Source organism: Parus major, chromosome 6, assembly GCF_001522545.3.
Source record: "Parus major isolate Abel chromosome 6, Parus_major1.1, whole genome shotgun sequence".
Classification (NCBI taxonomy): Eukaryota; Metazoa; Chordata; class Aves; order Passeriformes; family Paridae; genus Parus; species Parus major.
The window spans coordinates 22,064,650-22,092,147 of NC_031775.1; the positions used below are offsets into that span (position 1 = coordinate 22,064,650).

General features: G+C 38.7%; 1 protein-coding gene across 2 annotated transcripts; it reads right to left on the minus strand.

Moving 5' to 3' along the window:
- Positions 1-641: 641 nt before the first annotated feature.
- On the minus strand, positions 642-27,459 carry PCGF6 (polycomb group ring finger 6). Of its 2 annotated transcripts, XM_015633767.3 has the most exons (10): positions 26,220-26,645; positions 25,175-25,274; positions 23,772-23,868; positions 23,182-23,237; positions 22,196-22,255; positions 21,498-21,606; positions 19,487-19,514; positions 18,833-18,931; positions 8,115-8,201; positions 642-2,905 (listed from the first exon to the last, which is right to left on the minus strand). In XM_015633767.3, the coding sequence occupies exons 1-10, from the start codon at positions 26,514-26,516 to the stop codon at positions 2,855-2,857; spliced, it is 984 nt and encodes a 327-aa protein (XP_015489253.1). In that variant the 5' UTR covers positions 26,517-26,645; the 3' UTR covers positions 642-2,854. The 2 variants fall into 2 exon arrangements, 1 of the variants encoding a protein (XP_015489253.1); XR_004498111.1 differs by lacking the exon at positions 19,487-19,514 and having other exon boundaries at positions 2,887-2,905; positions 26,220-27,459.
- Between the last annotated feature and the right edge of the window lie 39 nt (positions 27,460-27,498).

The following is a 27,498-nucleotide window of genomic DNA, read 5'->3' on the forward strand; positions in this document are numbered from 1 at the left end:
TTGAATTAACTATCAGCTTCTATACAGCTGTTAAAACTCTGCACATGAGCCCTTCTGTAGATGTCAAGTTCAAGCCAGGGTTAAGGTGAATTTACAATGTAAAATGTGACTATACTGATTATGATTTTATAGCACAGAGCTATAAACTTGAAAACAAACCCGAGTGATAATGGAACAGGAAGGGGCAATATTGAGTATTTGAACCGGATGCCTTGATTCCAGTGGCAGAGAAAGAGTCAGTTCACAGAGACTTGAGAACAGCAGCCATAAACATGACGGACGATAACAGAGGTGGCTTTCACGAAAAGATGTTCTTGTTGATGAAAAAGGGAGTCCTTTATTATTTATTATTACAGGATTATTTCTCCTGTATTTCTGTGGAAAAATGATCTTGACTTCTTTACTGAGCCATTTCTCACCAAAATCCTCATTAAAAGGAGAGTCCCAGAGATTTCATGTTATTCTGGCTAACAATACCACACTTAGCTCCAGTGGAGATTGATATTGAATTACCCTTCACCATTCAGCCTCTTAATTGAAATTTGTCATTCTAACAACCCCAGAGCACATTCAGCTGTTTCACTATCATCTACTGCAATTCTGAGGCTGATGTAGGAAACATGGCATGGAAACACAAGGGCTCAATTTTCTTTAAATTGGCTAAAATAAAGTTTATTTTACTGTTACAATATATAATCTTTTATCAACACAACTCACAAGGTGTTTACAAAATAATCTCATTTTCTGCTGCATTTTAAACACTACTTTTATACAAACTTTAAAGGTAAAATAGGAGTTTGTAGCTAAAAAGGCTTTTTGTTACATTTTTTAGAAGCATCACAAGAATTACTTCAAACAATTTTTTTTTTCTTATGGTGCCAACTTCACAGACAAAACAATATTTATTGTAAAGACCTGAGGGAGGATTCATGAAAGCTTTCTTTAGACAAAGGATGCCAGTCCTCTTAGGCTGACGGTGAACAAATACATTTGAGCCCTTGCAGCCAGGAGGGCCAATGGAATCTGGGGGTACATTGGGAAGAGTGTGGTCGGCAGGTCACGGGAAGTGATCCTGCCTCTCTACTCAGCCCTGGTGGGGCCACATCTGAAGTACTGTGTCCAGTTCTGGGGTCCTCCATACAAGAAAGACAAGGAGCTCCTGGAGAGGGTCAAGCAGAGCCACAAGGGGTAGCTCTGCTCCTTAGGGACACTTCAATGTCCCTCGCTGCTCCTGGCAATGTCCCCTCCATGCCTCCAAGCTAAGGGCTTCTTTGTCTGGATGGAACTTGGGGCTGCTGCTCAGGTGTCCCCAAGCTCCAGAACCCCTGTACAGCTCAGTCAAACCCTCACCCCTGGACTGAGCTGCTGCCTCACCAGCTGACTAAAAGAAAGGAAGGAGGACTGGAAGAAGGAAGAACTTCTTTACATTGAGGGTGGCAGAGCACTGAACAGGCTGCCCAGGGAAGGTGTGGAGTCTCTCTCGCTGCAGACATTCCAAACTCACCTGGACACATTCCCGTGTTACCTGCTCTGGGTCACCCTGCCTTGGCAGGGAGGGTGGACTGGATGATCTCCAGAGGCCCATCCAACACTAAGAACGCTATGCTTCTGTAACTTAGGTGATCTGAAATGCCTTATAAAGGAATCTCCCTTTTCTCTGCACTGACTGTAGGGAAGGGAAAGAGCCTGGTGCCTAATGGAAACTTTCATGAACCCCTACACTGACAACCCAGTATGCAGCAAGACCATAACACACAGAGCTCTCTGATCCTTAATGCTGCACAACACAACATGGAAATACTAAACAGAAGAAAATTTTGAAGTGTTACAGTTGTCATAAAAACTAGTATTTTAACATGTTAAAATTAAAGTCACCTAATGTCCTCTGTGAATCTTGTAGCAACAGGCAGGTATTACATTACTCAACCCAGGTCTCCACTACAGTGCATTGAAACACATTAGAAAGAGTGGGAAAAGTGACCATTTTCACAGCTGCTGGAGAGGTATGTGCTAAAGTGAATGAATTTATGCTCCTGACAGTCAAGTCAGTTGATGGATTTTACATGATAGCAGAATCAGGTTGACAGTGATTAATTTATGTACAGCAAGCAGGTAGAAAGAGGTGCTACGTTTTTTTTTCATGCATAGTTTAACCAGCTTACAGCTAGCTCATCTCCATTCAGACTAGAGATGCATGATCCACCATTTGGTATAAGCCAAACTACCAGCAAATATATTTCCAGTGCAAACAAAATTGTCTTTCTTCAAGAAAAACAACAAAGTTAATGCTACTTCTCAAAAAACAATGCTTATGCTGCATCATTTTCTACCTATTTTGGTCTGCATTTCTGAAGTTTCCTTCCTCTCCCCAAATCACATCCAAAGACAGATGATCACAGTATACTTTTCTTTTAGGCAAATGACTCTTTCTTCCCCAAAACAAATTATACTGCTCATTGAAGATCATCCCTGAGAGCACTGTTCTAGCTAGACACTTAGCAAGAGAAATCTCAGAGCTTAGAGGAAAAAAAGGCTGTTCACCCTGTGAAATCTTGTGGTTTTAGAAAGTAAAAAAATTTAGCTACTTTGAGCATTTAATTTCCCTGAGCTGAGTGAAATTTGAAGACAGTAATTTGTAACATGAAGCATAGCAACATCTACAGCTGTACTTACAGAAGCTGCAATTTTTTACAGTGGTAAAGTCAGATGTTACATTACAAGCACACAGCAGTTACTGGTGGTTCCTTTCACTTGCTTCCTGCCACAGGAAATGCGATGGCTTCTTTGGTGAGAAACAGCAGTGAAGAAGCTCCATGACTTCAGATTCGTTTGCCTTCTGATATTCCAGACACCTTTAAGTTAGTGGAGATACCACCAGGCCATAGTGCAGTACAAGTAGACCATCCTAGAGAGAAGAGAAATAAACTGTCTCATCATAGCACTTTCCCTCCTCCATGAGGCATTTCTGTCACCACCTGGTACAACAATTGCTCCATGGCAGGATCCCAGCTACAATCTCACCATTTTATACCGTGTCCTTTCCATATGGAGAATGCAAGGTTTGAAGGATCAAGGCAAATAACTGTATCCCCCTCTCCCCTTTGAGATGGAAAAGGGTGCTAAAAAAAAAGGTAAAATCTGGTACAGCTTTTATATTAAAGATATAATGGCATCATCATACAATAGTCTCTTGTTTAAAAGCTGTGCTGATTTCCACAGGGTACTGTGGAGCAGAAAAAAATGTAACCCATTAAGTAGTTCTAGAAGGTGCTGCCAAAAGTTGCCCAAGAGTCCAGACTACTACCATATACATTTATTAAGTAGTAAATGCATTGGATTAAAAAAACCTCCAAATGACAGACTATTAGTTTATTAACTCATGTTTCTCCTCTTCAAAGATTGTCGACATAATAAAAAAATCCCTTTCACTTGTGAAACAGGACACTTTTGACCCATTAGCCTTATGTCACTTAATTCACAGGCAGCTGCTGAAAGGCCTAGCACTTCCACCACATACCCACTGGAAATCTGGCACTGCACTGCAACTATTTATATGGACAGACTTTAAAAGAACTTCTGTTTTGAAGAGAGATCTACGTTATTACCAACAGACATGTTAGAAATTTTACTGTATTTTGCTTCAGATGTTTTTATCTGTTAATACACAGGATGTAAGATAATGTATTAGTACTAACTAACTTCATCTTCTCACCCTGTTAATAACCAGGAGTCCATTGCTAACTCCTGAAAGGACACAGGAGGAGACAGGAGCTTTAACTAACTAGGTGATTAGCATAAATTGGGATAGCAGCACTGCAAGGTAGAACAGGTTCTAAGAGGTTACTCAGGAACCTCTTGGTACATAAAAACATCGTTGTACCTTCCCAAAGGTACTTATTCCTTGTGCCCACTAGCTCCTTCAAAAGAGAAAATAAGACACATTCAAAATTTATTTTTGGAGAAAAATTGTGGTCAAAACCACTTTTCCTCTATTTTTCAGTTTCTTAAAGGAAAGAAGTATTTCTAGAAGAAGAAAATGCTGCAATGTATTTTCTTTGATAAATAATTTTGAAATGATACATAAGGCATTCAGACATTTAAAGGAAATAGCCCTGTTAAACCCAAGGCCAAACCCACAGCAATTCTTTCTCTACAAAAAGAAGCTGCGAGTTACCCCAGTAACTTCTTACTCTATAATTATTCACTTGTAAAGTATTACACATTTCTATCTATGTTCAGCTGCTTTCTCTAGATACTGTTATTAAAAGGAAGTCCAAACAGAGAATGAGCTATTACTGCCCATTACAAACCTCAAGGTTAACTTAGGCACAAAAGAAAAGAAAAGCTCCTCCCATGTCCTTGGACAAACATTTGTGACCCTGACCTAAAAAACTACAAAGGATTCCACCTGTTACACCCAACTATAAACTTTAAAGTTGAACTGACAGCCCAAAACATCAGCACATACAACCCTTTTGATGTTCTAAGAGCAGCAGCAACAAAAAATGCCTCACTTTCCAAATTCAATAACCCCATAGCAAAGAGTAAAACACTTCCATAAGGAAACGTGTGCTAGAAGGTCATAGCAATTAAATCAGAGCACAGCTCTTGCTGCCTAGCTCAGGACACCAAAAAAACAGCACAATAGCATTGGGTTACAAAAAGGTGAGAGCTACAAAGACACCATTATAATCTGCCAAACCTCTGTGCCAAGGGCCAAGGACATCAAGGAAGCTACTCCTTTTAGCTTTTCCCATGTGTGAGCTCACTATATCCATCAGTGATGCAGAACTCTGAGAAGGCCCAGTTTTAAACTAGTGAAAATAACCAGCAGCTTGGATCAGGTTGCATTTGTGCAGCAGAGGAGAGGAAGGTAATACAGGGAAGAAGTTATATTCCCATTTAGTTAATAACAAGCTTCCTTTCTCAGCTACTTGATCAAACTCTTAATTACAGGCAGATCTCAACACCTGATAAAAAAACAGAGCCTCTAAAAGACTCTGTGTCTTTGATCACTCCTTGCAGTAAAGCCAAGCTTTACACTGTAAAAAAAAAAAAAAAAAAAGCAGCAAAGTTGTTTCTTATTATATAAATTCTGTCAGTGAGTTTTTTATGGTTTTGCCCAAAACAGAGCTAGAAATCCTGCTTTCAGCTAATTAGGAAGATTTAGCCAACCACTCAATTTCAGAAGTGGCAAAATATCTTGACATCTACAAGATTAAACAAGATTTTTTCCTGGTTCTTTTTTAGCCTTCTATTAACTACTCAGAAATGAACACGTTAATGGCTTACATTCAACCACTAAAATTAGTTGCCTCTGTACTCCAATTAAAACAACTCAAATAGATTACTATGGGGTCAGTGTCAGGAATATTTATTTTATCATCAGATCGCACTTGGTCGTCCCACACTTGTTGGAAAGGCAGAAATGTATCCAGAAGAACTAAAATCCTGCTAGTTTGCATCTCCAGGAAACTTTCATTTACTCAGGCTCTAAGGCATCATTACACAGTGCTAGTCAGTAGGAATAAATAAATAAATAAGTGCAACACCCAATATTTTCACAAACAATTCTTAAGAACCACTCTTAGCCATTCATAGTAAGTAAAAGCCACTAAAACCCCCACAGTGATTATGGTTCAGAACTATAAATCACACACAATACATATGAGGCTGCACTGCAAATGCTACCAAAGAATGCATGTTAAAATTAATATATTTGCTAAAGAGAAACTTATCTGCATTTTTATAATCACTTTTCCCTGCAAAAAGAATAATTGCTGACATGAACAAACTTGCAAGAGAAATATGTGACTTAGAATAGCAGCTATTTTTCCCCTTTAACAGTGGCTGTACTCATCTAAATAAAAGAGCCCAATGTTTATTCTTTCAAATGACTTTCTGTTGCAGAAGTAGCTACTGAAGCTATATTCTTTGCATGAAGGATATACAATGAACCTCAGAAACCTGTAAATGACAACAGCAGTTTTGAACAGTGTCTCAGCATCCTGGTGAGAGCTATTAGGGACATTCCAAGCTCCAACACTGATTGGGAAAGGCTGGAAAGTTACAAAGGCACAAGATGCCCTTGGTGTTTAATGTAAAATTCATCAAACATTCCTTTGTACTTGTAGTTTCACTGGCCAGGACAACTGTGCCCCTTATTGAATTTCAGGTCATGGTGAGAAACAAACAACCCTCACCATTTTAGACTTGACCTATCCATTGGGATGTTTTTTCATGGGTAATTATCTAAAAATATTTTCCAAGGTTTTTTTTAATCCTACAAATGCATCCTCTGGATTTCTTAAAAAATATTATAATGTTGGACTAAAGAATATGAAAATGTCACAATTATTTCAATATCAAAAAAGAAGCAACACTCCTACTGCAATGATTTGGCATCCTTAGAGATCTTCTAACAATATGAAGAGAAATTAAAGATGAACCCAGTCTTTCAAATTTCCTGTCGAAAGTGACTATGAAAAAACAAGATTTCACAATAAGCCAAGATGTTTCTTTTCTATTTGTTTGTCCAACAGAGAAGCTTTGTGAGAATTAATTGCTAGCATACTGATTTGGTAATAAATGAGATATGAAACATCACTGGAGAATGCATCCAAAGAGAACTGTTCTCTTTGTGGAGCTGCTGACTGGTACTTTATCACTAAACATCAATCAGGCAGACCCAGTTCTGACAAGAAATGAAACTGCTGCAGTATTCCTTGAAGTGATGGCCCAAGAGCATTTCTCATACATGAAAAGTTTTCGTGCTAAACTCAAGTCTAAAGCCATACATGTGATATACCCCTGCTGTTTACTGAAGCTTTTACAGAGGGCATTTCCATCACTATGTGCTGATTGCTGAATTTACTTGCAATGACTTGTAGTGTTAGAAACAAGTTTGTACTGGTACCCACTTCCTCCCAGTTTCTATCCCCTGCTCCCCAAACTGAATTATGTTACGTTTTCATTTCTTCTTCATGCTATTATAAAACAGCTAAGACATCAGGTGTGGCATTTATTCCCTGCAACTGCAGAAACTGCACAAACCTCACAGATTTTAATGTTTGCCAACATTAACATGAGCCAAATATCTCTGCCCTGACTCTGGGACCCCTCCCAGTGATTCAGATCAAGTACAAGTGATACGAAGTCCAAGAGATCCCAAAATCAACTTTTCACTTCCTGCCCCCAAAACAGAAACTTTCCTGTAGCATAAGAGAGCTCAGCAGGAATTTTAAATGCAAATGTTTCTGCATGTGTGTGCACAAACAAGTGAGGAGAGCTGACTTTGCTACTATTTTAATCCTTCTGCTATCTGCTAAGATTGCTTTCTAAGTAAAATACCTATCTAATAATATTTCTTCCCACTATATTGAATATTAACTTTTCAGACTTCCAAGTTCAGATTAAGATACAATTTACCATGTATCACAATTTTACATCTCTATCTTACAATGCACTTGGCAGAGTACTTCATTGCTTTTACAATACTTTTAAAATGGTGTGATCCTTTAAAGATGCTTTGAAAAGATTTGCAAAGAATTTTAAAATAAAGCATTCTTATTTGCAAAGCCAGCAACACTGAAGACAGCAAGTTATCAACAAGAAATACCTGGCCATACACTCATGCTGTGACCAGAGCCAATACAATATGCATAAAGCACATTTACTGCATTCATTACCCTCTATCTTTGGTTTATGTTTTTATAAGCAAGTCTATTCTCCTCACCCAGTCACAAGGATAGCCTTATTTGGGATTTGTCCTCTGATTTCCCGCAGAGATGCAATTGCCAGAGAGGAAAAACAAAGAATGTTAATTGAAAGAATGGCTGGTATATTTTATCACTAGTAAGATGGCAACTTGTTTTGGGGGAAAAAAAAAACCTCAAAACAAAACACAACACAAATCCCTCATATCCAGAGCATCATGAGATGAAGAAGAACATGGTACACTTACAACTCTACTTACAAGATAAAAATGATTTTGCATAAATTGGAAAGATTTTTCTAAATAACTTCTTCAGACAAACTGGTGCTACCTGAGGGCTTAAGAGAGGTCTTCTGTTTTGAAACAAAAAGCCTAGAACAAAGCCCCAGCTGCCACCCACCTGTACTGCACTCTCTCCTATGACTTGACGAATTTCCCTCAGTGTCTGGTAGTGCTCCAGCAGGTGATCACCACATATTATATCCACCTGTGAAAAAAAAAGGCATGGTTAAGTCCAACTTGCCTTTGGAGTAGCAAAACAGTATCCAAGCCCTTTCAATTTTATTAGCAGAGCTCAATGCTAGCATGTTAGACACTAAAGCCATCTTTACCTCTGTCGTCCAAATGTATTCAGCATTCACAGCTCTATTGCACTGCCCTAATGCCTTTGGTGACCCTGACCTGGGCTCACTGCTCAACAGAGAGGACAGTTTATTGTTTCATTCAGTCTGGTGTGTCCACTGAAACAAGCTATTTAGTATTGAGATCAGGCATTAAAACCATCACAAACATCTGGTGTCATTCATCAGTTGCAAAAGAAGGAAATTTGTCTGCACCACCAACAAAAAAAAGAGCCATTCCTACCCTCATTCTTATCTTGAGGGAGAAAACATGTGACTAGTTCCACTTAATACTGTGGAAGAAGTGCCTGAATAGAAACAAGCATCTTGGTGCATGCCACTGTCAGCAGTTCCATCACACAGTCCTCCTCCAGCATGCACTCAGTCAGTATTGCTGGGGTGCAGCTGCAGGGCATCCTCAGCAGTACCATGCATTGTCCTCACTGCAGCTGAACTGTGTCAGTGGTGTCTGAAATTCCATGGGAATTTGTTTAGTAACTGCCCACAAAACAATAACTTTGTGGAAAACACAAACCTTAATCAGGTATTTTGAATTCCTTACTTTGATTATTATGAAAAATAGGCTTCTCTATAAAGTTACCATAGATTTACTGTGCATAATGTAAATTCCAAATTAGAGCAGCTAACATCACACTGTTTTTTTCTCTCAACTGGAGCTTGCTTACACTTTTCTTATAAGCAATTTCTACATAAGAAAATGAGAGTGCTCTCATTTGTGAATTGACAAGACCCCAAAATTGAAGATAAGAGCATTGACAATGAGCAGTCCCACAGCTTTCTGCAAGGAAGCCGCCTAAGCTCTGCCCCTGCAGCAGTCGGGGAACACACTGCAATATCATGACGTATTGTCTTATACAGCCACTTTCCACCACAGCATGCACTCAGAGCTGCAGCTATTCCACTCCCCCAGACTTATCTTCTTCTGCAGCCTGACCTACTACCTCTCTCTTGTTCTTTGTGGAAAGATTTAGTAAGATTTATGCTGGCAGACCATATTGTCCTGAGACTTGGGAATGCAGGAATTCTACTCCTCAGAGGTTCAGAAAGGACTAATTTACTGTACCACCTGTATTGCATGAGAATGATGCAGAATACTCTCCTCATGTTTGATTCTTAATGTGCAGAAGATGTAAACTGCTCAGCAGTACTTCTGCTTTTAGCTTCCAGGAGGACGCCAGGAAGCAAAAATTTGTGTGGACATAACAGTAAATGCTGATTAGCTATTGAACCATACATACTCATATATTTAGCATCAACATTTGATGTATGTAACCCAGCACTTAAAAAATATAAGTTTTCCTTTTGGAAAATTGTCTGCAGTTCTTTCTGCTACCTTCCATGCATTCTTAACCTCTACAGTTATTACTGCAGGAAGACAAACATGACTGCTTTGCTTTCCAGAGACATGAGTTTAATTACTTTTGCTTTACAAGCTTACTTCTACACTTTTTATAGCATAAGGCACTGTAAATTCAACCTTGCTCCCAATGAAATGTAACACATAAATGTTTTATATATTCTACAGAAACAGAAAATCTAATCCGTTTTACCAATAAAGGCTGCAGACAGTCACAGCTGCTGACAAGCTCTCAAAATTAAAATGCTTTTTGAAAGTACACTGTTGTATCTGCTGCTCCAGTTTCAAATGGCAGTCATTAAAGAGCCAGTGTCTAATAATAAATTGAGAAGAGTTTTTCACATTTACTGTATTAGAGTTCTCTGAATACCAAACACTTAATCTCCTAATTCCAGCATCAAAGCCTGAAATTCTGCTTGGTAATTGTTATGCTAGTGTTCATTCTATAAAGACAAGAGAATAGAACATACAATGAAAAAAAAATAGGTCAGTGCAAAAATAATTTGTGAAATGTGTCTCAGAGGAATCCTTGTGTCATACAATGGAATGAATATATTCCTTTACAAAAGAAGCAGCAGTACAGTTAGCACAGGGTTAAACGTTTCTGAAAATCATGTATAACTTGGCTGAAAAAATGCTTGGTATTTGGGATAGTTTAGCAAGCTAGAATATTTATAGTAACAGGGATCAGTATTTGGAGTTTCTAAGATACCTATAGATAAGATTTGTACAAGCTTGGGCTACACTCTAATGAAGCAATATCAATAAGGTTGTTACAGTGATTAGTGTTAGAGCTGAAATTGTATAAATATGTGAACTTTGAACAAAGACAGTGGAGCTAGATTTGGGTTGCTAATACCCCTAGTTCCCGCGTGCTTCAATAAAACACCTGCCTATAATCTATTTGTGATAACGTGTATTTCCAAATGCTAACATTTTGGTGACCCAAGTGGGACCCTGTGAGTGCTGCTGAGCGAGTTCACGACCCGATCACACTCCAGCCGGCACCGAGGGGTTCTCGGGGAGCCCATCCGGCCACGACCATCTCCGCCACTCACAACATCCCTCTGAGAGGTCAGGTGCACTGAAAAGGTCTGGTCTGGTGCCTGCTGATAAGATGCACTGAAAGCTCTGCACAGTTGGGCTAGAGGAATTCCTGGTACTGCCTAAGTGCCATCCATCAGAGAACTGTGAAAGCGTTGCAGGTTCAGCATCAGTCATGTATTGTAGCTGTAATATGGAGAAACTTAAAGGGATTTGGGGTGGCAGTGCTCCCATACCGTGTACTTCTCCCTTGGGGTGCTTATTAGCACATTGGAAACAGGGTAATTTTGAGCATGATTTATGTAAGGTTAAGTTGATTGATTATTTTAATACATGGTGGCCAGAATATGTCCTGGAGAGTGGGGAGAAGTGGCCTAAGAATGGCTCTTTGCAATATAACACCATTTTACAGTTGATGTTGTTTTGTAAGCGGGAGGGAAAATGGGATGAAGTTCCATATGTTGATCTGTTTTTCTATTTGCGAGATAAGCCAGAATGGCAGACTGAGTGTGGATTGATGGTGGTTAAGACATTTGTGAGTGATAAGTGTGAGGCTTGTGTAAAAGGGCAGCATTGTTTAGAACGCCTGGCATTGAAAGAAAGTTTGTGTTGGGGGAATGATCTGAAACCAAAAAATTCAACAGAGGATGAGAGATTGGGATGTTTGCTAAATGCACAAAAGAATTCAGAAGTTCTGAATTATCTGAGTTATCTGAATTATTCTGAGTTATCGACTCAGAAGGGTAGTAGGTAACTACACAAGGACAAATTGCGGTATCTCCTCTCTTGATAATGAGAGAAATTCTACAAATTAAACATAGCAAATGTAATTGGGGTGCAGAGGCATTGGTGAGATTGCTAAAGCGAAATTTAATCTCGGTGCGGATGTTAACAATGGCAACATCAGTAATGTCAGTGTGTAAAATTTGCTTAAAGAAGAACCCAGTGGCTAGATGACAGACACACCTAGGAAGAATTCAGGTAGAAATAGAACCAGGAGATTATTGGCAGGTAGATTTTGTAGAATTACCAAGAACTCGAGAATACAAATATCTGGTAGTGGGAGTTGACACATTTTCTGGACGGCCAGAAGCCCTTCCCTGTTGCACAAACCAATTAAAGGAAATAGTGAAGTGGTTACTACAAGAAATCATTCCAAGATTCGGGGTGCCTCTAGGAATATCATCAGATAGGGGCCCACATTTCATAGCCACAGTAGTAAGAGGTAAGTAGGTTGCTGGGAATAGCTTGGGATTTCCATACCCCATGGAGACCCCAATCAAGTGGACAGGTAGAGAGGATGAATCAGACATCAAAGAGGCAAATCAGTAAAATATGCCAAGAGGCTAAATTGCAGTAGCCACAAGCTTTACCAATAGCACTGCTGAGGATTTGGATAAAGCCTAGGAGTGGGATGTCAGTCAGTCCTTATGAGATATTGTATAGGTAACCATATGAATCCCCTGAACCTCATCCAAATGTACATGTTACAGGGAAGCAAGAGGTGTAGAATTATGTTCTGTCCCTCGGAAAAACTCTAGCTTGGCTTTGGAGCGCCCTCGTGTGGAATAGGCCGCTGACTCTTGAGAATCCAGTTCATGACATCCCCCCAGGAGATGAAATGTACGTTAAAACCTGGAACGAGGAACTATTAAAGAAAGGTGGAATGGACCCTATCAAGTATTGTTGACCACTTTTACAGCAGTCAAGGTAGCTGGAGAGGATCTCTGGATACATCACACCAGAGTGACGAAGGTTCTCCCTGAACTGTGGACTGCACAAACTGTAGGACCAGCAAAGCTGCAGATAAAATGTGTTTAACTGTTTCAAATGTCTAGGTTGTTAGTAATTGTAATGGTGATAATTTTATGGCCACTAGTGCCATCAGCAAGAATTAGTGTTACTTTGGGATGTGAAATGCAAAAGAATCAGCTGACAACTCTTCACTCTGGAATTAAGAAGGATGTGAAGGATGTGGGGGTGCAGCCAAAACCACAAGTGATAAAAGTCTCCAACACAATTCAGGCAGAAAATGTAATGATTGGATTAGTTACAGACTTCGCCAATATGCAAAACACCAGCAGAATAACTGCTTGTCTGCCAATACCAAAAGCAGCAGGAGATCAAATAAATTGGGGAATCATAACATCAAAATTACCCAAAATACAAAAGAACAAAACAATTGCATGTAAGCAGGTACCAGAGACGAGACAAGTAATTAAAGATGCCTGGAAGATAGTGGGAGAGTGGATGAAACCTTTGAAGAAACAAGATTGTGTTTTAATCCAAGGCAAAGTGGGGCAAATCATAGATTGGGACCTTTCCATGACTTCAAATGATGACAATGCAAGGTGGGAATGTATTTTGCTAAAATATGAAAAGGTTAGAGAAAATGTTTCAGATACTGTTCTTGTATGGAGGTGTGAAGGGCAAGAGGAGAAAGATCAAATTGAGGCTTGGGACAGTGCATGGTCAACGAGTGTGCTTCAAAAATTCCAATATATGGCAGATACCCATTGATGCATTAAGTGGGAAGGCTCTGAAAATGAAACAGATCCAGGGGTATGGAACATTGCAACCAGCAGTAGAATAGAGGCAGACAAAGTGAATTGGTGGGCATGTAACAAAACTTATGACTGTACTTCTGATGATGAAGAAATAAAACAAATGCCACCACTGGTAGTAGCTCTGCAGGATGTGCCTGCAGAAGAATCAAACACAGACAAGGTAAAATAAATTATAAAACAGGACAAGTGATTCAGAAAGTGGTATGTAGTAGAAGTACAATTCAGAGTCCAGGCCAATTTGTATGGGCATCAAGTGATGGCACCTGGACAACACACCTGCCTGTAGATGGAAAGGTAAAGGAAATTACTTTAGGCCTCCCCACCTTATGCCCAATTTGGAAGAAATCCCCATTTAAAGGAAAGCATGATCTTCTGCAAATAAGGACAAAACAGGAAGTTCAGGAAAACGGAAATCGAGATGAAGAAAATTGGTAGGAACCCTCTAGTAGTGTAAAATTTGGGTGGGCCCTGGAATCCTTATTTGGCCCAATAGCAAATTACAATAGGGAAATGCTGTACAAACTTACAGGTCAGGTAGAAGGATTAGCAAGAGTCACCAAGGAAGGATTTAGAGAACTAAATGTACAATTACAAGCCACAACTAAAATGACTTTGCAAAACAGATTGGCTTTGGATTTGTTAATTTTAAAAGAACATGGAGTATGCAGATACCTAAAAGGACAAATTGATCATTGCTGCATTCACATCCCAAATGTAACTGCAGATGTAGAACACAACGTCAATCAGTTGAAACAAATAGAGCATGAGGCACAGAAAGAATGGGAAGATCTGACCACAAGTCGGTTAGATAAAATCTTTGAAAGGTTAGGACGGAACGTGAGCTCATGGAACAAATCTATTATTGAGAGTGTGATAATCTTACTGATCATGCTCTTAGTAATTTGGTTAATCTACAAGGTTCTGAAAGGAGAGATAAAGAAAAGAGTATCCTGACACAGGACAGAGATGCACATATGCATTTGTCATCTCCAGATCCTCCAGTCTGCAACAACACTTATGACAACTGTGGATTTGAAGATGAACATCAAGTCTAAACTCAAAAGCTAAAGGACTGTATATAGTGAAAACATTATACTTATAGTAATAAAGTGAAATACTTTCAAAGGGGGGAAATGTTAGCACAGGGTTAAATGTTTCTGAAAATCTTGTATAACTTGGCTGAAAGAATGCTTGATATTGGGATAATTTAGCAAGCTAGAATGTTTATAGTAATGGGGATCAGTATTTGGAGTTTCTAAGATACAGATGTCTCTCTATCTAGATATATATATATATATATTTCTATAGATAAGATTCATACGAGTTTGTACAAGCTTGGGCTACACTCTAATGAAGCAATATCAATAAGGTTGTTACAGTGATTAGTGTTAGAGCTGAAATTGTATAAATATGTGCATTTTGAACAAAGACAGTGGAGCTAGATTTGGGTTGCTAATACCCCTAGTTCCCATGCACTTCAATAAAACACCTGCATATAATCTATTTGAGATTATGTGTGTTTCCAAACGCTAACAGCACCACAAGAGCTATGAATTTACTAAAATTTCAAATGACTGGTAAAATTGAAGTCAACTAGTACTGATTGCCTGAGACAGCAGTAACTGTAGCTTGACATTTGGTTGAAAGGAAGCATGAAGGTGGATCTGCTGAATACTCCGTCACTTTTGCTAAAATTCTTACTAAAATAAACTAGGTTTTCCATTATGCCATTTCTTTTCTTTTGGTGGCATGTCTGCTATTAGAGCTATTTCTCTAAAAGCCACCATAACAGACAATTATAAATTCATGCTTACTAAGTAAGACAGAAATAAAAACAGAAAAAGTTCACGGAAGGGACACTTCACATAAGACTCATCCCAAGGGACAATTTGGTCCAGAAAGCAGTAGGCTTCAATCAATATTTTCCAAACCAACATATACCACCCAGGGAAGGACAAGGAAAACACAAAGTTTTAGAGACTGACATGAGTATTTGGGCTAGTTATTCAAAAAGTTGTCAGAATTTCCAATTTCCTCTAGCTGCTGTTTACTTTCCAGAGGCCCTAGATGCTTTTATTCCAGGTTCTAAGATTGGCATAAAGAAATTGAATCAACAATTACACTGTGTATGAGCACAGAGTCCTTTCCCCAGTCTCCCCCAAGACTGCAGTTCACACACTTTTAGGAATGCACATCTGGTTAAAGAACATTTCCGTTCCATCAGCTACGTTAATGAATTCCGAACAGCTGGGCTGCAAGTCTTTCAGCAATTTCTCTCATCCTTACAGAAGAACAAGCAGGAAGAAATACTGCTGCTGCAGGAGGGGCTCAAGGAAAATCACACTTGAAAGAAAACTTCTGTTGCCAAAGAAAAGAATCTACTGGGTTCCAAACACTACAACCTGTATTTAGCTCCTACCAGATGTTACCTACTTAGCTATTACTGGAAATTCCAGTTTCTAAAGATTTATTTTCACCCTCTCACAACAAATTCCAGCAAGAATATTCAAGAGAGACCTTGTAATTAGAAGGATACATAAACACATACGGAAAATTAATCATTGCCCAAAGCACAGAGTTCACAACAAAGCATCAGAAAGAGTAAACTACAGTCTGCCAGCTCAAGAGGTAGATAAAAATAAATTAAGCCTTAACCTTCAGATAAATTAGAGAATTTAAAGCATAATCCATTTGCAAATGCAAATACAGAAGTCTGAAAGTAATTTGAAGCTTCAGAGTAGGAAAAAAAGAACAAAGGCAATAGCTTCAAAACTACTTTTTAGACTTTCATATATACTGCTCCACACAAGACAGATGGCTTATTTCACATTTTCATTAACCTAAATCCATTGCACTTGTGCAGGTCAATGAAGAAGGGCAAGTATTAGCTCATATTCCAAACAAAAAGATTAAGTCAGAGGTGTCTAGGGAGAGCCAGGAGTTCTATGGGGAACATACCTTCTATCATTAACAACGAATGACTGAAACATTCTCAGATAGTATTTTGAAGACTGTCAAACTAAGCTGATATTCAGTAGAAACTGACTGCACTCACAAAACAACCACACCTAGTGTCTTCATGAGAAGTTTCAACAACGAAACCAGAAATGAAATTAATATACTCTGTGCCTACCTTACAGTCAAATCTTTCAAAGTCCCAAGTAAGATGCAATTCAACACTATTGCAATAAATTTTCTCTAGGTAAATGTAATAAAAAGTACTGCAAATGTAGTGCACTTTAATTCAGTATGTCTGAAACATAAGTTTCTGAAAGAAACTTCCAAGCTTCACATGGAAATCAAATTCTTGGACTCCAGTCCCAAGCTAAAAACACCCAACTCAAGACATTTTATATAAAAATGGATTATTTTAGGTAATGAAGATAGTTGGAAATTAAGACTAAAGAAGCAACATGAAAAGGAAGACCTTGTCCAAAGTTAGTATCTATTTATTTTTTAACATACATTGGGGAAGCTGACAGGAAATGAACCACTGCCATCCTCAACACTTCCAAATTTCTAGAGCAAACTAAAAACGCAGCAAAAAATCTTCTTTGCTTATTTCTTGAAATACATTTCAATTCTTTGCACATATGGTTTGTAATCTAGTTCTCTGAATTCTTCTGCTTGTGCTAATTCAGAATCAGGTTCTCCTTAATTTTGTTTTACAGTTTATTAGCCATCCTGGGAAGCCGGAGTAAGACATGATTCATTAGGTTTATTAATCTTCAATGACATATCTGACATATCTTTCACTTTCTGCATGTTTACCAACAAACCATCACCTTCAGTTCTGTGTACTACCATGAGAAGGTAACAGCTCAGTACATACACTCCTTAGCCCCCATAAGACTAAGAAATGATCACTCAGGCTAGAAAAAAATACTTCCAGATTCATCTCCCAGATTTCTAAATTTTTAAAAGTGAGCCTGGATATCTTCAAGACAAGAGTCATGACTCGGGGCATAAAAATCAACTATAGGTTTCTAATGACCAGAAAAATACTTGCTGAAAAAAAAATAAATGGGAGCACATCATTTAAGATGAGAAAAAAAGACAGCCAAGGCAACTGTCTGTAGAAGAAAGAAGATTTATCATTTCCTCCATACAGGCAGGGCTTGCACTGAAGAGTCCAGGATTAGAGCTAGCCAATGATTGTGCCTTACACCACAATGACAAGCTTCATACTAGCAGAGATAGGAGTGACCAGCTCAGCATCAAGCAACATCCTGAGAAAGGAAGTCTATGAAATCATCAGCTCTTAAGATGTAGTAACATGTACCCACCAATATGAGATTGTACCTGTCTGGCAAAGTCCAAGTAGAAAGTAACTAACAGCTGAAAAATTCTCAAGTTCTCTTAACAGATGATGTAAAGATTTTACAGTCTGAAAGACACCCAAAACACAGGCCCAGGCTGATTTTGAAAGATGGACACCTGCAGTTTCCAAGACACATGCTCTTGAAAATTGAGATTCTGATGTGCTATTTAAGAAAATCCAAATAAACAAAGCAATTCCTTCCCCTCAAAGAAACGATGACTAAATAATACAAGACGTTTCTCCCGCCTCATTTTGAGGATACTTTTATTTGTTTAGAATATCAAGTCATCACCATGTAGAAGCTAGATGGTCTCTCACTGAGAGGAAACCAGCAAATGAAACTAAATTAATTCCTCTGCAGGATGAATAATTTATATCTCATTTGCTTTGTCACCACTGAAAAGGTATGCAGCATGAATCCTCACTACTGAGGCACACAGCCATGCTGTACTGTCCCACAGCTACTGCTGTATGAAAACAGCCTTAATTCCAAACCCAGCACTAAACTTCTATCATTTCTATTCACATCAGCATTAGCTTCATCTTGCAGGAATTTACAGCTTTAACAATTATTTACACATTATGAAACTCTTGCAATTTCCCAACTGAATGGCTGCTGAAATACACTGAAGAATTGGAAACTGGTTTTGACATGCAGTTCCTCTCAAAATGGTTGAGAAATATGAAGCTAAATTCTTTTGTACCATATTCTGCTCCTTTGAATTCTTATTTGGAGGAAAGTGTCTGTGTTTGCATTCATACCTTTAATTTCAACGCATCCATCCATACTATAATTCTTTCTTAGCCCTTGTTTACCTTCAGTTAAATTTTATTATTATTCAGCCTGCATCTGTCTCTGCCTTTGCATGCTCTCACATGTGGGAATACTCCCACATTCTCACCTTCCTGTCTAGTTTTACCTTTAAAACAGCAGAATCTCTTGGCTTTGAATTTCATTTTCTGAAATTTTACATGACTCTTTAGAAATTCTGTCCCATTAGTACAGTATTATGAAAATCTGAACAGGTTGCAAATGAGTTAGTTGTTCCTTGCAGCTCACAACATTGCAAACAATTTTTTAATCCTTACTACATAAAAAACTCTAACACTACTTCTAGAATCTAATGAACAACGGAAATGTCTGTCCAAAGCACAGACAACTTGTGACTGCTACAGCAAGTGATGTACCTGACAAGCAGGGTCTAGATCCATTTTTCTTCTGAGGAATTTCTCCACATGTCCAATTGTTGCCTCCCCAGAAACACGCACAAACTTCTTTTCCAAAGGCTACACAGAATAAATAAAGATTTTAAGTTAAAGGTTTTGGAACTAATCCCTCATAAACTCCAAACTCAAGCAACAGCCCAATAACAGGGAAACAGCTTACATTTTACAACCCTTCTCTGATCTACCTGCAGATTACCTCATAGCAAATGGATTAAATACATATTAAAACTCCAGATGCTGTTTAAACATTTAAAAAATAATAAGCAATTGATTATTTTTTGAATGTTTTAAACAGCCCTTCTGTGTGGCCCAAAGACCTCAGGATAAATAAGGCAGAAAGAAGGTCAAATATGAGACAAGAAAGGGTAGGAGATGATACTGAAGATGAAAAAAATACTGTGATATATGAGGATAAAAAGAAACAAAAAATACTGGGTAGGTGTGATGTTATACAACAATAGGTTTGAAATACACTGTAATACAAGATTGGTTATTATTATTCTGATGAAAGCTCCAGCTGTGCTCAGTATAAGAAAACTAAACTAAATTAAATATACTCAGGTTATAATTCCTTCTGAAGTAAATGGTAAGAAAAAAATTTAATCACATTTGTACCTTAAAATTCCCTGTGCCTTCATTAGCTCTGAAAAAACAAAAGCGTAAATAGTCAACATTGCTAAGATCATCAGTTATTAATATCCTCAAGCTCTTTATTGTAACAGTGACTTACTGATTTATGAGTCTTGTATATCCACTTATTTTCCCAACTCAGGCTTCTCCTTTCACTAAATTACCATACATAAATTAATATTGGACTGAATTTATGTATCTTTTTCTCCTACCCTTTATTCTTCTGCTCCACTCTTCTTGTGAATTCAGCTATTTATGATGTTAAGATTTGTCCACATAAAATGTGAGTAAAAACCAATGTAGCCTAAAGCAATTTTTAAACACAATATAACACTAACTTTCATAGGAGTAGGTTGCAATATTGATGCTGCTTAAACATTCATACTTCATGATCCTTGATATTTGGAAACTTTACAGATATTACCTAAGAAGTTACTGACAGAACACAACCAACCACCTAAGGGGCTCTCTGGGCAAGATGCTGGCATTCCAGACTGTTCATATGACAATATTAATGCTAATTAGTAATGCATTAGTGCTAATTGATAGCATTAATGCTAATTAATGCTAGGAAATCAAGAAAGCAGCATATGTTCCTCTGGAATGTGAAATACATGCAAAGGTGGCAAATAACCAAATTTCCAGCTGGCTTCAGCCAAAGTTCATTGATCTGCACAGCCTGAGCACATGATCTACCATCGATAACCTATACTGCACACCTCCTTCTTGTAGTGCAATGTGTAAATTTCTCAATTAATTAAGGCAAATACATGACATTTCATTATTCTTGCATTGCATTAGCAAGTATGTACATATGAGAGAAGAAACAGTGCAGTATTTTCATTGCACTGGAGCTGGCAAAAAATCAAACATTGCTATAAATCAGCTGATCATTTGCTACAGCGAATAAATGTAACACTTGTGCAGACCACACATTAACATGGCACTTCAAGTCACTGTGACTGAATATCTCCATGTCTAAATATGTACCAGCTATCAAACAGAGCTAAGGAAATCTGTCATGAACTATGAAACAAACATCAAAAAGCTTTTTCACTACAGCTGTCATTTTCTTTGATACAGTTCCACTGCCACTGGTGACCACATTATAAACTGTAGAGACACAATGTCAACAGTCAGTCTTTCAAAGTAACAATTTCTCTGCCTGGTCCAATCTAGTCCAAGATTTCTTATCCTAATTGCTTTACTAATATCTCATTGCCAAAATAACCTCTTTGATTTTGACAATATAAATTATCAAAGGTTTAAAAAGTCACTAAAATAAAATACAAAGTAGATGGTGTTAAGCCATCTTTTTTTTGTTAGAAATATTCTGTGTTTTCCTTCATAGAAATAACAAAACCACAGTGGACATTTCCACATGGTATAGAAGGTATTTGCACAAAGCATTACCTGCTTTGCTGCCAATGCTGGACATTCAAAATAAAACTACCAAAAAACCAAATAAAACAGATTCAAAAGTCATCTTGTTTATCAGGCAGGTACAAGTTTACTAGGTTTGAGGTCTAAATTGACTTCTGCAAGTCAGTCACGAAGAAAATGAACACTGAAATTAAGGCAGGTATGTGGATTCACAGTGTTAAAAACTTTATTATTTGAAAGCCTCTGAGCAGACCCAGCATTACCGGTGCTGCCACCTACAGGGATCAGGGACTGGAACAGACAGAGATTTCTCTGTTCAGTTTACTGAGACTGCAACGACTTTGTTAAAAATAAAACACATCTACATTTTAAAACTGTACTTCCTAGGAAGCTACTTTTATAGGAAGATACATCTTAAACATTCAGTTATCTGCATCATCTACCTGTGCATAGCTGGCTGTCACTACTGCACTGTAAGTTAAAACTGGCTCCCCATTACTATTTGAGATGGAAGAAATGCACATTTAATGAAAACCAAGAGCCAGTGAATGGTCCATCACATGTTAGCAGCACTCTTGTCAGTCAATTGCTCTTACAGTTACCCACAACTCACCCAATAAACTCCAGAAGTATGGAAATGTCAAGTTCTGGTGGGATCCGGAACACTGAGCCCAGAACTTTTCGAGGTCTTCCTCTGCTCGGAGGAACTGGCTGTGGGACAGCTAAAATATTCAAGTAGCCAAAATGCAAAGATAACTTGAAATAAAAGCAGCATAAGATACTAACATGCACTGAGCAAAACAAAATAGCTCACCAGGTAAAAAAGCCCATGCAATTAATCCTCTTTTTTTATTACTAAATCAGCTCTTCCTACTTTCTATGCTGAATCAGAATTTTAATAGCTTTCAGCACAGAACTCTCCAAAGAGCTTTGTTTGATAAGACGACACAAAATAATTAGAATAATCCCTGACTGTTTAGCAGACTTTGAAGCTCTCATTTTTACTCCTTTGTAATGTTTATTAGTTATTAACAGCCAGAAAATAACATTAATGCACATTTTATGTATATTTCCTGGTTGTAAGCAAATACGTAGTTTAAAACAATTCAACCATGATCAAGGTTTAAGCGTTGCCAATTAATCTATTTTTGCAATCTGAGATCTGTGAGTTATAATTTCCAGATAAGTAAGACTCCCATATTTCCAGTAGTACTTCCATCTTCAGTTGTGAACTCATATTTTAAAAAAAGCCCTTAAAATAAATTGTTTGGTATTTCCTTAACAGTGTTTCTTAGGGTGATTACAGCTCACCTGGTTTTGGTACTTCTAATCCTCTTTCTTTATAAAAGTCATGCATTTGTTTTTTCTCTCCTGAAAAAAAATGCACAAGACAGATTGAAATGTTTCAGGTGCTGGGTATATCCGCTCTCATTGACCAATTTTCAATGAGAAAATGGTCTGAATGGTTAGAGCAGTAAAAACTTTCCAACTTTCTACAGACCTTCACCACCACTAGTATTTCATGAGTCTGAGATACTTAAGAAACCCTGACTACAATTTTATTAGTAAAAACTGTGAGGAAATCAGAGAAACCGGCCATGAATAATACTGAAAAAGCTGCAGGAACTAGTATCCTTCTGGCTGTCATACCTTATAACATGACATGGTATTTTATAACATGTTCACTTAAAGCACAGTATTTTTATACTATATTTATATATACACACACACATTTTTATATACACATATATTTTTTACATATACGTTCATGGTATACAAAGCAGTATCATCTATAGTCCATAATCCACTAGATTGTACATTTCACTCAGCCCACCCAGGGGGACTGTGCAGGATAACTGGCTCCCAAAGTTGAAGATAAATGATATGAGACAGTGAACACATCTAAAATCAGATGAGTAAATACAGCAATGAGGAAAAAATAAAAGCACTTGAGAGAATCAGTCTCAGCATTTTTTTCCTACTGAGCCAAGTGAACTCTTTACACAGAATAATATGATCTAGCTCTACTAAAGTAAGAGGAATGACTATGAAATATTATTTGCATGTTTATCTGGATACTGTGACAACTGTGTTTCATGAGATATGGTACACATCACTACCACAATAGCATTTAGCAGCCAAAAAGATGCCAGTTGTCACAGTTAATTCATTACAACTTATAACCAAACATCACAAAACTATTTTAAGGAGTCCATAGTAGAAACAAGACTTTGAATTACTCTGTTTTCTGTTCTTTTCAATCTTTACACAGTAATATAAAAAAGAAAGGGACTTACTTTCCTCCAGGTTGACAACTAATTTATATACTATATCTTGCAGTTGTCGGTCCAGTCTATGAAAAAAAATAAATAAATCTTTGGTGCAAGACAAAATGGTTTCAGTAAGCTGTAACGAAGATGCCAAATACAACTTGAAATGGGATGTACATAGAGTGACAGAGCAGCAACTTCACATCTCTAAATACTCATCCTGACAGCAGAGCTTCAACAGAAGCCATGGTGTTTAAAGCACCTCCCTTCATGAATAGCTCAAGAAGGTAAAACTCAATTTTTTTGAGTTAATAAATATACCATGCCCAAAAGACTTCCTCTTAAAAGGAAATCAAAGCAAATAGTTAATTGTTCGTATCACTTGTAGCACTGAGCAAATGCATAAAAATATCCAGGGCAGGGGTACAAACCCTAGAAATGGTTAGAAGTTGATACAAACTAGATAAAACAATAAAGAGAGTCTTTTTATCTTAATTATTGTGGTGGAAACTCACAATAGTTCAAAAGAACACAATGTGTTTCTTGTAACCATTCCTTTGTTTCAAATAGGAAAGCACTACAAGTCTCTACAACAAAACATGGGACAAATTTATTACCTGATATTATAGAGGGGCTGTGTCTGATGTACAACAATATTGCACTTTGGACATCTGTTGCTATAATAGAAGTGTCTCACAATGCAGCTTTTACAAACTGTAAAGAAAAGAAACCAGTAGGAGTCACATGTCCATTACACAGTGCCATCTGCTCAGGCAAAAGGGGTAAATACACCCAGACTTCCCATACAAAATTTGTCAGAGACAAAATGAAATCACTGAACACTCCTAATCCAAAGGATGCATGGGTGAGTGTTCAATGTGTATGCAGAATTTGAGCAGAGCTAAGGCAGAATGTTGACTGCTGAAAAGCACCCTACAAACACTTTCAGTAGAAACAAGGTAAGAAACTTAAGAAATCATAACTGCCATTTTCATTATGTTTTACAAGTCCTTTAAAATTTGGAATGAAAGCTACTAAGTGGAAATACCTAGAATAAATAACCTACTATCAAGTCAGCTCCCCATCAGCCTGAACAGAGAAAACTTTTCCATAGCATTTTTCAGGAAAGTTCTAAAACACCACCACTATTGCATTTGCAACATTATGCTGTCCTTACTAACAGCTGTGCCTCTTTGTAAATTGCAAACTGTGCTGAATACTTTGTGCTATAGAACAACCTAGTGAGTAGTGCTCCAGAAAAAGGAAAATAAAAAATAGAGAGAAAAAAGTTTTCCCTCTATACAGTGTGAAGTTTGGGAGATCTAGTAAACCAGGATTCTTGGATTCAGGTATGAACATGGGTGTGGCTGAAAGAGTTAGCTTCAAAGAAAGTGTTTTATTAGTTTGGAGAGAAAACAGTTCTGTTAGTACTGTGAAAATTGTTGGCACTAGGATCAAGGCGGAAAAATAACAAGACAAGCACATTGAAATCAGTTATTTATTACCCACCTATTTCCATTCATCAGATTATGGACAAACTGTCCCATGGGTGCAGACCACTGTTTCTGTATCTGAACCGGTACTTCCACACAGGCGCTTATGGGGTTTTGTGAATTTACAAGCTCACATCAACAACAGCTTAGGAAACTTTCTAGTCCATTAAAAGCAGAGCCACGCACAAACCTTCTTTTCTTAGTTACACACTCAAATTCCCAGAGCCTACTCAAAAAAAAAAAAAATTTAAGAAAATGTATGTAGTAGCTCTGCCTCTGTCTTACTTGGGCTTTATCTTTTCCTACATCTTCTTCCTTCATAATATGGAAAGTTGACTTCATGATTGATTGATTGAGTAATTTTCTGATGTCTAAAGTATCAATATATATCTTGCTTAAGGAACAGAATAAACACAACACACATTCACTTCAAACAGAGAATTGTTTTTCTGAATTCAGAACATTTCAACAGCTGAATTGGTTTGAATTTGCAACTAAACCCTTAGACAATACTGACAAATACTTACAGGTGTGCAGACATTCTGTAATAGTTGTAGCATCGATAAAGTAACCCTTGCAGATGGAACACAGGATGTAGGGGGTCAACTCTGCGAGGTTTATCATACGCTGCAAACAAAAATTGGTAAGTTTGAATACACAAGCTAAGCCATGAAATTCCCTGCAGCTTCCAAAATACCATAGCTGTAAAACCATGGGAAAAAATGGGCTCAATATGTTACAGGGATGGGTTTTCCTAACAGATCAGTTGCTTCTCATATACAGCTCTTTTCTGAAGACTTCTACCTAGTCTTCTAAATTGAGCATTTTGACAACAGTAATCCAATTTATTTAATGAATCATACCTAAAAAGAAAGCTTTAAGCAATCATTTTGGAAGAAGTTCTTTTGGATAAACTCTTTTAACAAAATATCACATAACCAGCAAGCTTGAAGTGGATGGGGTGGTAAATAACATTATTATTTGGAAATGCTCAGCAATGCTCAGTTGGAGTCCCAAATCAAGACATAGAGAGTCTGCATGACAAGAGACAGTCATCTCTTGTTTGTACACACAGTTACGGATTATACAAATACACACAGAGGCAAAGGCTGAAATTTCACTGCTTTGAATCCTAGTAATGAAGAACATTTCCCGGGAACGCACGCAAGTAGTTCCACAACAGCTTTCGTGGCTCAATAATACAATTTCAAAAAAGAACAAATTTCTTCAATAGCGACTGAGATGTGTCTGAAAGAGCTGCCACATTAGATTCTTACGTTTCCTCTCGTCTCAAAGCCCAACTAAAAGGCTTTCTTTCCCTCAATAACACCATTCATTTCGCCCACGTGCCACGGTCTACCACCCTCCACCACCCGCTCAGCCACGCCGAGAGTTTGCAAGGGCTTCACTTAAATGAGACAGATGAAATGAACTCGGATAATAATAAAATATATATTAAAATAAATAACAAATATAACAAAATAGTAAAAATAATAAAAAGTCCATTACAACACGCGGGGCACGCCGGGAGCGGGGCCTGGCGTGCCCCGGGCACCCTCCCGCCACCTTTACCTCTCGGTCGTCGTCCGAATCGAGTTCCCCGTCATCCGTTCCGAACCGAGCCCTGGTGTCGCTCTCCATCTCCTCCTCCTCCACCTCCTCTTCCTCGTCGTCTTCGTCGTCGTCGTCCTCATCGCCGCTGGACTCCGAGCGACCCCGCTCGAACTCGAAGGGGAGGGAGCGCGACCCCGAGCAGCTGGGGGCCCCCTCCATGTCCCGGTCCTCATGGGCCGGACCCAAGCCCTGGCCCGCGCCCGCTCCATCCCCGCCCGACAGCGCCGGGACCCCAGATCCGGTGTCTCCCTCCATGTCCACGGACCGGGGCTGCCACGGGTCGGTCCTGGGCCCGGGGCGCAGGCGTGGGAGCGCTGCGGGGCACGCTGGGAAATGTAGTTCTAAAGAACGCAATGCTGCTCTACCGAGCGTGCGCTGGGCAACAACCGGTTTATAGTTTTTATGCCCACTGCTTTTTTTATTTCCTTATTTCTTTTTTCCAAGCGACTCTCCAATGAACGCTTATTTGTCCTGAAAGACTCCAAATCACATAATGCCAGTTTCATTCAAAATAAGGATTTAATTCTGTAACATAATTAAATTGTTTGGGTTGCAAGGGACCTTAGAAATCATCTTGTTCCAACCGCCTGCCATGGGCAGGGACACCTTCCACTAGAGCAGGTTTCTGAAAGCCCCATCCAACTTGTCCCGGAACACTTCAGGCCTGGGGCATCCACAGCTCCTCTGGGCAACCTGGGCCAGTGCCTCAACACTCTCACAGAAAAGAATTTCTTCCTAATATCTAATCTAAACCTGTTTTCTGTCAGTTTAAAATCGTTCTCCCTTGTCCTGCCACTATATGTCCTTATCCAAAGTCCCTCTCCAGTGCTCTTGTAGTCGCTTTAGACACTGAAAGGTGCTGCAAGGTCTCCCTGGAGTCTTTTTTTTCTCCAGCCTGAACACCCCCAGCTCTCTCAGCCTTTCGACAAGTATCACCGAATCTCTGTTTAACAGACACAATTAGAAGAAGCAGTACTAGAAATATCTGGACAACTCAGCGGCCCAGTCGTAATTAACTGAATTGGGCACCTGGCCCCTGAGGGCACACAGGGCACACAGGCCCAAGGGCATCCTCGGTCTACCCCAGGGAGCTCCGTGAGCCCCGCAGTGCCCACACAGACCCTTGCCCCTCACGCCGGCCGGCACCGCCGCGCCTCACCGCGCCCCCGCTGCCACAAAGCGCTTCCGCCAGCGTCGCAAAACGAAGCCGCGCGTGCCTGTGGCGGCAGCGGCAGCA

Coding starts and splice junctions, on each gene's coding strand:
- PCGF6 (XM_015633767.3), bottom strand. CDS start 26,516: ATGGAGGGAGACACCGGATCTGGGGTCCCGGCGCTGTCGGGCGGGGAT. Junction 23,869..25,174: donor TACAGAATGTCTGCACACCT/GTAAGTATTTGT, acceptor TTTTCTTTACAG/TTTGTAAAAGCTGCATTGTG. Junction 19,515..21,497: donor ATACTTCTGGAGTTTATTGG/GTGAGTTGTGGG, acceptor TTGTTTTTTCAG/AGCTAATGAAGGCACAGGGA.